This window comes from Phyllostomus discolor, unplaced genomic scaffold (genome assembly GCF_004126475.2).
Source record: "Phyllostomus discolor isolate MPI-MPIP mPhyDis1 unplaced genomic scaffold, mPhyDis1.pri.v3 mPhyDis1_scaffold_16, whole genome shotgun sequence".
Lineage (NCBI taxonomy): Eukaryota > Metazoa > Chordata > Mammalia > Chiroptera > Phyllostomidae > Phyllostomus > Phyllostomus discolor.
Genome location: NW_023397502.1, coordinates 1 through 11563, shown reverse-complemented (window position 1 = coordinate 11563; position 11563 = coordinate 1). Strand labels below are relative to the sequence as shown.

General features: G+C 46.0%; 1 gene segment (V, D, J or C); it reads right to left on the bottom strand.

Moving 5' to 3' along the window:
- Positions 1–399: 399 nt before the first annotated feature.
- Positions 400–3586, bottom strand: LOC118498645. The segment is given in 3 exon segments: positions 400–429; positions 3056–3351; positions 3454–3586. Coding segments are annotated over 3 exon segments (372 nt in total).
- Between the last annotated feature and the right edge of the window lie 7977 nt (positions 3587–11563).

The window sequence follows — 11563 nt, the reverse complement described above, 5'->3', positions numbered from 1 at the left end:
TGAACATGCATCTGGAATCTTCTCGGAAAAGTCTCAGAGACCCTCCAGACTGCCTCAGGTCCCCACCTGACTCCACCTACCACACCTTACATTGGACATCTGTGGACAAAAGATTCGCATTAGCAGGACACACACACACACACACACACACACACACACACACACACACACAGAATGCCCCAGGTTCTCTGCTACCATGTAAAAGAATCAGGGCAAGACCCATCTCAGCTCAAACTTCATGGTGCTTCATTATGGGTTATTGGCTTCAGTGAATGCTAACTGCAGAGACCCAGGGATTGGGGCTGATATCACTGAGGTGCAGGGACAGCCACATATCTAGTTTTATCTGCATGTGGTGATGCCCATTTGCACGCGATTCTACCCTTAGTGACAGAGAAGTCAAGATCCTTGGTGATGGTCCCCACTTGACTAGAGGGAAAAGCACACATGTTGTGACAGTGGAGAGTTTTACAAGAGTCTGCTTAATCTGAGTGCTAAAGAGTCATTTTTGTCATTGCTAAGTTCTACCACCTGACAGTTTAACACAATTTAATTCACAGCAATATTCCACATGCAGTGTTTCATGCTACTCAGCTCAGCATAAATTCTTCGTATGACATTGTCCATGTGTCGACACAGAGAGATGTTCATCCCCACCCTCAGTCTCCCTGGATGAGGTCAGTGGGCACTACTGTTTCTTCTCTCCTGATTTTTCTAGGCAGAATTCCTGCCCATTGTGCATCTGTGCACCAAGAGTCCATCTTTGTGGGGAGAGAGTGGGGAGAAGGAACAAACACAGGTAGAGCCTTTTACCTGCCCTGGACACCCTCTGGGCTCAGCCTCTTCACCCTCTCCCCCAGTCTTTCAATAACTGTCACATCAAGTAACTGAGGCACAAAAAGCACATTATTAATTATTCAGGAAGGGGTTACTATAATCAAATGTCATGTTGTCATTATTATATACAATCTCTGGGAAGTTTGAAAAATGGCATGCTTAGTTAAAATCATGAAAACTACATAAATCTGCAGTGCCATTTGGTCAATGCTACACCCAAGTGGCATTCATGCCCTCACCTCCAAGCACACATCAGCCTTGTCCCTGTGACCTGGTGACTGGAAGAAACATGCATTTAAAGATTTTACCTCCAGTGAAACGTGGACCTCCATCCATGCTGATGTTGTAAGTATTGAAAGGGTTCATGCATTACACCCACTTCTAGTGCTGCCTTCTCACTACATCTGTTCAATGGTCCTACTTGATTTTAGACCAGGGAATCTCTGCTATAAAAAACACAAGAGAAAAACCACCCTTGAATATCATAGGGAGGACACTAATGCTATACTTTTACCAACACGTGTGGCAGCAAATCTCCAGGGAGGCAGCCCCTGTGGTCATGTCACTCTATAATCCTAATGCATTCTTGGTCTGTAACAATCTACTGTGAACTGGGTCTTTGGCCCACAACAGAAATTCATTTATCAATAATCTGGAGGTGGGGAATGAAGTAACAGCTGCTGGCAGATAGATGTCAGTTACAGAACAGATTCCTACACAACTGTTTGCTCATTCTCATCTCAGAGGGTGGCTGGGGCAAGGGAGCTTCCCTTGTCCTCTGTTACAATGGACTTGATCCCATTCATAACAGCTCCACCCCCAAACCATTACTTGTCCCAAGGACCCATGCCCTAACACCATCACCTGAGCTTCAGGTTTTAATGATCTGGCAGTTTTGAAGGGACACCAACACCAGCTAACAGCAACAACAATAGAACCAAATCATGACTCCACCCAACTGGAACGCTACTTCAGTAGAGCTCCCCAAACTGAGGATCCCCATAATCTTTGGACACTTGTCATCTGTGTCAGAAGAAAATGGACCCAGGCCCTGCAAAACAAGCTGATACACCTGTAGAGTGAGACAGGCTTCACCCTACACTGTAAGCAAAGATGTTCACATAATTTATTATTGTTTCCCCTTATTGCATATATATAACCATTATTCTCATTTTCAATGGACTAAAATTATTTTCTAACTCTAATTATAGGTGGCTCTGTGTTCTCACTCCCACTTCCTAGGTGATCCGTGAAATAAGGAGCCAGGCTGTAGTGTTTGATGTCTGAGGCTGACATGTTGAGGTCCACCCTTCTCTCTCCTCCTGCACACACATGGGAAATCTGATGTGAAAGTCGGGATTGTCCCTATTTTGATGCAGGTGAAAGATGGAAACCACGCAAACCTCTCCTGTGAGTAGGGCCCTGATCAAGTGTGAATGATAAAACCTGGACAAGATTCCTTATCTGACATGATGCAGCCACTCCTGACCTGCTGAAAAGTCCACCCTGCTCTCAATAGACTCCTCAATGAAGAGACAAACATTTCCATAGTCTCTCTGTGTGTGTGATATCATCATTCTGGACATCCACATCATGGTATGGTGGGGGTCCCTCTATGTCCATATCATGCAAGCTGCTGTTGATGCCATGGATGTGGAATTACATCAAAGACCATCATCCCCAGATTTTTTTTTCCCCTCTGGTACTTGGTTCCTACCACTCTGGTTCCCCTGTCCAGCACGCATGTGTCCTTTTGCTAGTCAGCTTGGACTCTCAGCTGTGTGGGGATGGGCTGCTTGTGGTTTCCAGCAGAGCCTCTGATTGGATGCAGCTTATTTGGGTCAGGGGGTTTGATGATTCATTGATGCCTCATTAGAATAAGAGACAAAAATATGTGTGACTATCGGACTTTGGAGCATGTGAGAATGGTTTCCTCCTGTGACAACAAGCCTATGTAACTCAGATACTGAATGGGTCAGCACAGAAGCATGAAGGGAGGGGAGCTCCCAGGGGAAAACTGCTGTGTGGAGAGTTAACTCCACACCTGCCAGGAAACCAGCCCTTAAACTGCATCTGCAGCTGCTCCCAAACTGATGACTGTGCTCAGTGTGACCTGAGCGCCCCCTGGTGTCCTGAGGGCCCCAGCCACCTAACCCTCTGGTCTCCAGGGAAGTTTTTGTCTGAGCTCACAATGACTTCCCCTCACTGTGTCTCTCACACAGTAATACAAGGCTGTGTCCTCAGCTTTCAGGTTGTTCATTTGCAGGTAAAGCGTGTTCTTGCCATTGTCTCTGGAGATGGTGAATCGGCCCTTCACAGAGTTGGCGTAGTATGTGCTACCACCACTACCAATTGCTGAGACCCACTCCAGCCCCTTCCCTGGAGCCTGGCGGACCCAGCTCATTGTGTAGCTACTGAAGGTGAATCCGGAGGCCAGGCAGGAGAGTTTGAGGGAACCCCCAGGCTTCACCAAGCCTCCCCCAGACTCCACCAGCTGCACATCACACTGGACACCTGCAAACACAAAAATGTCAGGTCAGGAAACTCTCACCCTGCACTGTTTCTCTCAGCCATATCCAGTCTCATATTCAGTGTCTCTCATTCTCCATAAATTACCTCTTAAAATAGCAACAAGGAAAATCCAGCTGAGCCCAAACTCCATGGTGAGTGGTTTGTGTTGTGTCCTGACCAGGGACTATGAACACCTGGGGATCCTGGGCTGGGCTCCCGTCCCAGAGCTGCAGGGTCAGGGCTGGGCTGCTTTTCATGAGCAGAGAAGCCCCATTTGCATGCCTGCCTGCTATATATGGAGCCCTGGTGTTGGACGCTGACATGAACTACATGATCCCAGAGTGTGACATGTCAAAGGATCGAGATGGTACATGACTACCAGAGTAACTTCTCATAAAAGAAAGGGATTTAAAATAAGTGATGTCTTTGAAAGTCACCAGTAATGAACATACCAAGAGGATTAAAAATGCTCATGAGCAGAGGGAGAATCAAAGAGCAGGAGGTTGTTGTTCAGGTCACAGGAAGTTAGAATTGACCCTGTTTCCCCTGCAAAGCAATCAGAGTATGAACTAAGAACAGAGCATGACCCTAGAGTGTGCAGACCCAGTTTTGCAGGAGGCTGAGTGCTTGTGAGTGTCATTGGAGGCAAAAGTGTGAACTCTACACAGAAGCAGACAGTGCTCCCAGGTCATGTTCACACAATGGAATGTGGTGCTAAATGTGCAGCAGCCTCACTGTAACCTCTTGTTTTTATTCATCGGACTCTGCAGTAAAACCAGATTCTGATATTTGGACATAGAAGAAACTCAGTCATGACCAGATCTGCTTTGCTGAAGATGTAGGTAGAAATTGGGTAGTGAGCATGTTGATGTTTCAGTTATTTGATTATGGAAACATTGATGTAAACCACCACTAGAAAATAACTGATGTAAGTGAAATCATAGTTGACATAAAGAATGTTATTTTTATTTATCCATTGATTACAAGATGAACAAACCATTCAAAAACACTTCCCATTACTGGAGCTGTTGAATCTAACTTTATGTTAAAACTATTCATCATTGCTGGTTCAGCCTAATGATCATTCTCAGGGTCTGTGTTTACATGCACATGTGAAGTAGCTGTAATCAGAGAGCAGGAGAGGAGTGGATTAGGCCCCCTGGTTCTTCTATAGTTAAGTTCAGAAGAGCCATCTCCTCTTTCTCTCTCTGTCCCTATTCATGTCTGCATGAGATCCATGGAAAACTGTCACTATGGTCGTACCTGATAGGTGTCCACTGAACTTGAACCCAATGCACTGAATGTATCAATGTGCAATATGGGAAAATGGACTCCATGCAAGGGGGTGAATCACTAAGGATGGTAAATGAACCTCATTTCAGCTGACACACTCGCTCTGACCTCCAGATTCTGCAAGAATAAATGTGTATAGATGGAAGTGCCAGGTGTGTGATCGGTTCAGTTTTCATAGGAACATAGTGCAGGTTGGATGTGGGGCTTCCATTGTAAAGGGTGCCCCCACACTGATCTCCACCATGTAATGACATTAATAGTGGCCAAAGGACAGGGACACTCACACAGGTCTGCAGTGTCAGGTGAGGAGACTTCTTAGGATCTCACCTTGAGGGAGGACTGAAGGAACACTGAGATATCACAGACTGAGCTGGAACCCAGAACACCTGCCAACCCTCCACTTTGCTGCCAAAATGTCATCTGTTTGATGTTCGGTCAGAGGCAAGCACAGAGATTTCTTCTTGACTTTAAAGTACTTTCATTTTCTGAAACATGTTACATTGTTCAGACATAGGATAGTGTCTTAGAACTTTCTAGGAGGCACTGCAGTCCAATACTAAAGCTGATCACATCACAATTCCCAGATGACTCCTCCATGAACCTTCCTCATCCCTAGGACAAGGGGGCTCCCAATGTGCCCCCTGCACAATCACAGTAAATAACAGGGGTCCTCTCAGGAGCATCTTCCCAGACACTTCCTTGCAGTGCATCTGGCTCCCCGAGTGTCTGAGGTGCATGTGGCAGCATCAGTCCTGGTCTCAGATCCTGACTGTGTGGGAGGAAGTCAGGAGGCCCATCACCCTATCATCTCCTCAGCCCAGACCAGCTGCCCCATCCTTCAGGGTTTTTGACACACTCAGGATGTGGGTCATCAAACTCTGTCTCTTGCACAGGAATGCACAGCCATCTTGTCATTGCTCAGGCTACTCAGCTCTCTGTAGGCTGTGCTTGGGAAATTGTCTGCAACCACGGTGACTCTGCTGTAGACCTTCTGTGTGTACTTTCTTTCATTATCTTCAGTATCAGTTTGTCCCTTCTACTCAAGTCCTTGTTCTGAGGTCTGTCATACCCAGTGCATCCAATAGTTGGTGACGGTGTATCCAGAAGCCCTAGAGAAGACCTTCATTGAGGATCTAGGCTTCCTCAGCTCAGCCCCCAACTATACCATTTGCATCTGGGTGTAAATGCCTGTGGAGAGGATGCAAGAGTGAGTGGAAATACCCCTGAACCATACCAGGTCCCCTCCTCAAACCAAGTTCTGGGGAGTCCTTTTCCTTTAGCCACTGCCCCCAGGAAGAGGGCTCTCTAGCTCTAGTCCATGGTGAGGGGTTTTGCTGTCAGAACTTCTGTAGGGGAGGGTGTGGTTGTGGGTGATGTTATCAGGGCACAGCCAGACCCACATTAACCTAGTCTACCTCTTCTCATTTGCATATGCATGTGGGAGAATGTTTCATAGATGAAGTCCTGACCCCTCTTTAGAGAAGGCAGAGGACACGGAGACCATGCTGAGTGGCAGTCTGATGGACCAAGTCCTAAACCACATGTAAGGACATGTGTCCCCTGGCAGGTCCCTGAGCTCTTTGCTGATGTAGTTTCTCCCAATGAGGAACCAGCCCACACAGGGCATGCTTCCCATTCTGCAGCTACCTTTCAGTGACACAGAAACCCCATGGAAAACTCTGGCCTTGATACATGAATGCCGTATTACTAGACCAGTGTGTCTTCAAAATGTCCACATTAGTTAAATAATCCCTATGTTTATTTCCTTAGTATTCAGATATAAAGAAAACATAAAAATACTCTTATTGACTGTGGTTCTCATGTCTTATTGAGTTTGGTAAATGCTCTGATTGAATAGGGTATTTACAGTCTCCCCATGCCCAAGTCTCACTTTAGATGTTTTTATGGGAAGAGGAAGATGCAGGCCCCCAGAGAAAAATTTCTCCCCAGCTCCTTCTGCAGCTCATCCTGAAGCAGCCACCAAGATATCATGGGTCCCGAGTGCCCCCTACTTCCCAGGCTGCACACTGAAGGGGATGGCTTTTCTGAACTCCCAGGACATGGATATCCCAGTGGCTCTAGTGCAAAATTAGAGGCTAAGCCCTGACTTCAGGAAGTTTTCTCTTGGACCCCATTTCCTTTGACATATCCACACAGAAAACTGGCCTTATGAAACCCCAGTGCATCTGCAGGGAATAAAACCAGGGCTCTATGAGCCACCAGGGAACCCCTTTCCAGGAGCTGCCTGATGCACTGACTCAGCAACACCCCTGAGTCCAGAAGCTCTCCAGGGCTTTGAGGGACTCCTATGTCCTCAGGTTCCTCTGTTTCAGGTCACATCTGTATATTCTTGCATGTAGCCCTAATTCCATTACACTTCAACTACTGTTGTTGATCAATAAAGAACACACCCACGATGTAGTGAGCTTCATGGTAATGACCCCAGGTCTCCCTGCTCCCCTGTTCCCAGCACAGTGGCAGGATCCCCACTCTCACATGAACCACATGAGTGATGTGATTTAATGACAGAACAAAAGCAAATGCGATTAACATGAAGGCTGGAAACTTCCTGACCTTGTTGTCTCCTGTTTTCCCCGCTCCTGGGACTTGCAGAGGCCATCGCGAGAAGCTCCTGGCTTATCATCCAGATTGTCAGGACCAAGTTACCCTTTTCCACTTAGTGGAGCCAACATCCACCTGACTTGTGCGGGGCGGGGGTGGGTCATTCTGATGGGTCAGCTCATTGCAGAGCACACAGCCAGGAGCCCCAGTGGTAGTACCATGGGTGGGGGCATTGGATGGACATCTTCTCAGCAAGAGAAGTAGCTGCTGGTGCAGGAACACAGGGGCCAGAAAAGTGGTCCTGATGTGTCAGAGTCTGTGGAGCAGTGTCAATGTAGTTTTCCACTGTCCCCATGGTGTCCTGAGCACTGTCTGCAGCCCACCCCTCCCCTTTTCCTCAGAGAGGTTTATATTTGGGTTCATGTTGATTACCCCTCTCTGTGTCCCTTGCACAGTAATACATAGCTGTGTCCTCAGTGGTCACAGAGCTCAGCTGCAGAGAGAACTGGTTCATGAACATGTCTCTAGAGATGGAGGTGCAGCTCCTGAGAGACAGGCTGTGGAAGGCCACTCTTCATGTGTGGGCCCAGTTCCCACTTGGAAATGCACAGGACCCATGCCCATGGATAGGTTCTCCTGTGTGGAATCAGTCCTGCAATGTACCTAGGCCACTATGAGTCTTGTTTTTTTTGCTAAAAACTCCCTCACCCTTAATTGAGGGCATTTAATGCAAAGCGAGTGATTTCACTTCCTAAAAAAACATGGAAAACCTTCCAAGGATGAGTGTAACCCATCCAACTACTTTTGCCTTTTCATTCGCAAACGCCCCTCTTCTGTGATGTGATTAGCAGCATTGGCTCCTTTGTTTTCTGTATAAGTTAACCACCTAAAGTGAACCTATGCAGAGTAAATGAGGACCTTTTTGTCATGTGTCCAGTAAGACAATAAAAGTTCATTGAAGCAAGGGCAGAGGCTTTTGCTCCCCTGGAGAGAAAAGCCATGCTATCCCTTTTCCTCCACAGGATTTGGTAATCCATGTGAATGCCTCATTCTGCATCTATAATGACGCGGGTCCCATAAGCCCATGTCCACATCACAGGCTATAGTAAGTGTTCCCATTATAACATATGTACCCAATCCACTGTAGTCCCTTCCGTGGGGTAACTGGTGGTTCCAGCCCAGCAATAACCACTGGTAATGGGGTAACCAGAGACAGTGCAGGTGAGGGAGAGGGTCTGTGAGGGTTTCACCAATTCTAGGCTTGACTCCTGCCACTTCACCAGGGACAGGAAACTTGAAAAAAAGGAGCATCAGTCCCTGTCACTGGTGCAGTCACCACAACCCATAGGCCTACTTCTGATATCTGAGATACTAACCCAGTGGGCCTGTCCTCAGGCACAGGGAAAGACCCAGCAGTTTCATCTTCACTAGAGCACAACTCTGTCTTCCCCAGAGAACTCAGCCCCCTGCAAGGAGTCAGATGTGAGTCCCCAGGACCCCGGGGAGAATTTGAACTGGAAGTGAGAAAGAAATTTGCATCTGGGGGATGCTGTTCTCATAAGTGGGGAGAGACTGAAGTCACGGTCCCATGTCTTTCTGGGCCCTAAACACAGTTCTTCTCTTGGAATTAAAGGCATAAGTCAGGGTTGGGAGGTCAATTGGGTCAAGAACGCTGTTTGAATCATGACAATAGACCCCATTTGTTTATTTTTTCCTTTTATGCCCCTTTCTTTAGGGGAGATAAGCAGTGCTTTTGAAATAATCACTTGAGATGACAAAACTGACATTCACAGATCCAGAACATTCTGCTGTGTAAGTGTTAGCTCTGTTTCTTATAACACCTATCCACACCAGTCCTCTTCCTGGAGGCTGGCCAATCCAGGTTATAAGATAGTCACTGAAAATGATTCCAGAGCTCTTGCAGGGGAATTTCTGACTCCTGAAGGCTGTCTCAGGTATCCCTCAGACTCCATCAGCTGCACCTCATGGTGGACACCTGTAGACAAGAGTCTCATTAGGAGTACACAGACATTCACACACTCAATCCCTACTTTATTTATAATGTTACATGTAAAAACATCAGAATGGGTGCCCAACTCACTTCAAATTTCATGGTGCTTCCTCTGCATTAATTGCTGAAGTGAATGCCAACAACAGAGACTCGGGAGCTAGGGCTGCTCTTTCAGGTGTAGGGACAGTAGTGGGTCTGGGTTTATCAGCAAATGGAGCACCCCATTTGTATTTACTCCTCTAATTAGGGACAGACAAGTGAAGTCTGTGGGTGAGAGACCTTACTCTACTCACAGGGACAAGCATCCTTGATGTGATAGAGGGGATTTTATAAAAGGATGATTAGTCTGTGTGCAATAGAGTTATTGTTGTTGCTAATTTCTACCATTGATCAGTTTAACAAAATTTACTTCACTGAGGTATTTCACATGTACTGTGTTCCATGCTATTCACCTCAGAATAAATGCCCTTTGCAACCTTTCCCATGTGTTGACACATGAAGGGACATCCATCCCCATCATCAGCCTCCTGGGTGTGAGGTCAGTGGTTACTGCAAGGGCTGCTTTCTTGTTCTTTCAAGACAGAATCCCTGCCCATTCTGCATCTGTGCAGAGAGAGTCCATCAGTGTTGAGAAAAGGAGTGGGAAAAAGGAACAAACACATTTAGAGTATGTTACCTGCTCTGGACATTCTCTGTGCTTAGCTTGCTACCTTTCTGCCCCCAATGACTTACCAACTGTCACCTCAAGTGACTGATGTGTGCACCACAAAAAAAACACATTAATATGTAAGGGGACACTATTATTCAGATTCCACACTGGCATTATTATATGAAATATCTGGGGAATTTTAAAACATGGCATGCTTAGTTAAAATGTTCATAACTAAGTGAACCCTTTAACTTCCTTGGCCAATGCACCTCCTGAGTTTCACTGCTGTCCATGCCCTCAAGCACAGAGCCATGTCCCTGTAACATGGGGACTGGGAGAATAATGGATTTCATCTCCAGTGCAACCTGGACCTCACTCTATGCTGATGTGGCAAGTATTGAAAGGGTTCATGGATTAAACTCACATTTAATGCTGCCTTCCTGCTACATCTGTTTAGGAGCTTCCCATAATGTCCAATCAGAACACTTTATGCGTGGAAGAAATTAATAGAGAAAAACTACCCTGGAACATCACTGGAAGAAAACACATGGTGTACATTTTACAACAGAAACAGCAGTGAAACTCTAGATATTCAACCTGTGGAGTCATGTTACACAACAGTGCTAAACCTTTCTGGTTGTTGTAACAAAGGACTGTGGCCTGGGACATTGGCCAACAAAATAAATCTATTTCTCACATATATGGATGTGAAAAATGCAAGACTAGAGGCAGATCGTTTAGGTGACTGGTGAAAACCTGCTTCTTAGGTGGCTGTTCCCTCTAATCTCAGGGGATAGATGGAGCAAGGCAGCTTCTTCAGTCCTCTCTCATGAAGGCCCTGACTCCATTCATCAGAGCCCCACCCTGGGACCAACTCTTCTCCTGAGGCCAGGCATTCTAACACCATAATATGAGTCTGAAATTTTAATGTGTGAGTGTTTGAGTGACAAAGTCACTCCTAGGAACACCAAAGGAATCAAATTGTGTTTCTGTCCAGTTGGAAGGCTATTCAAAAAGACCACACAAAACTGAGGATTCCTACAGTCCTGTGGAAACTTCTTGTCTTTTGAAGCAGAAAAGGGAAGCAAGTCCTTCAGAGAAAGCTGAGTATCTTGTAGAGTGAACAGGTTTCAGCCTAAATTTTGAGCCAAGATGCCCATACAGCTTATTATTATTTCCTCTTATTGATTACATATAATAATCATTCTCATTTTCTAGGGGCTGAACTTGTGTTGTACCCATAATGGTTGTTTGCTTCATGTTCTCACTCATGAGTCCTAGGAGTTTGATGGAATAAAAAGTAAGGATCTAGTTTTTTGTTTGTTTATTTTTTTTTTATGTTGGATGCTGACATCTTAAGATTCATCCCTCTCTCTCCTCTTGTGCACAGGTGGGACATATATAGAGAAAGTGGTGATTCTTTCTAGTTCAATGCAGGTGAGAGATTAGAACCACACAAACCCATCCTATATGCAGGAGCCTCTTCAACCTTGTCACAGATGAACCAGAAGATACAGATCCAGGCTCCTTACCTGACGTAAAACAGCCATTGCTGGATTGCTGAAAAGTCTGCCCTGCTCTCAACAGACTCCACAATGAAGTGGCAAACTATTCCATAGTCCCTCTTTGGGTGTGACATCACCATCCTGGACACCTGTACCAATTTAGGGTGGGGGTCACTCTATACCTACATGATGTCA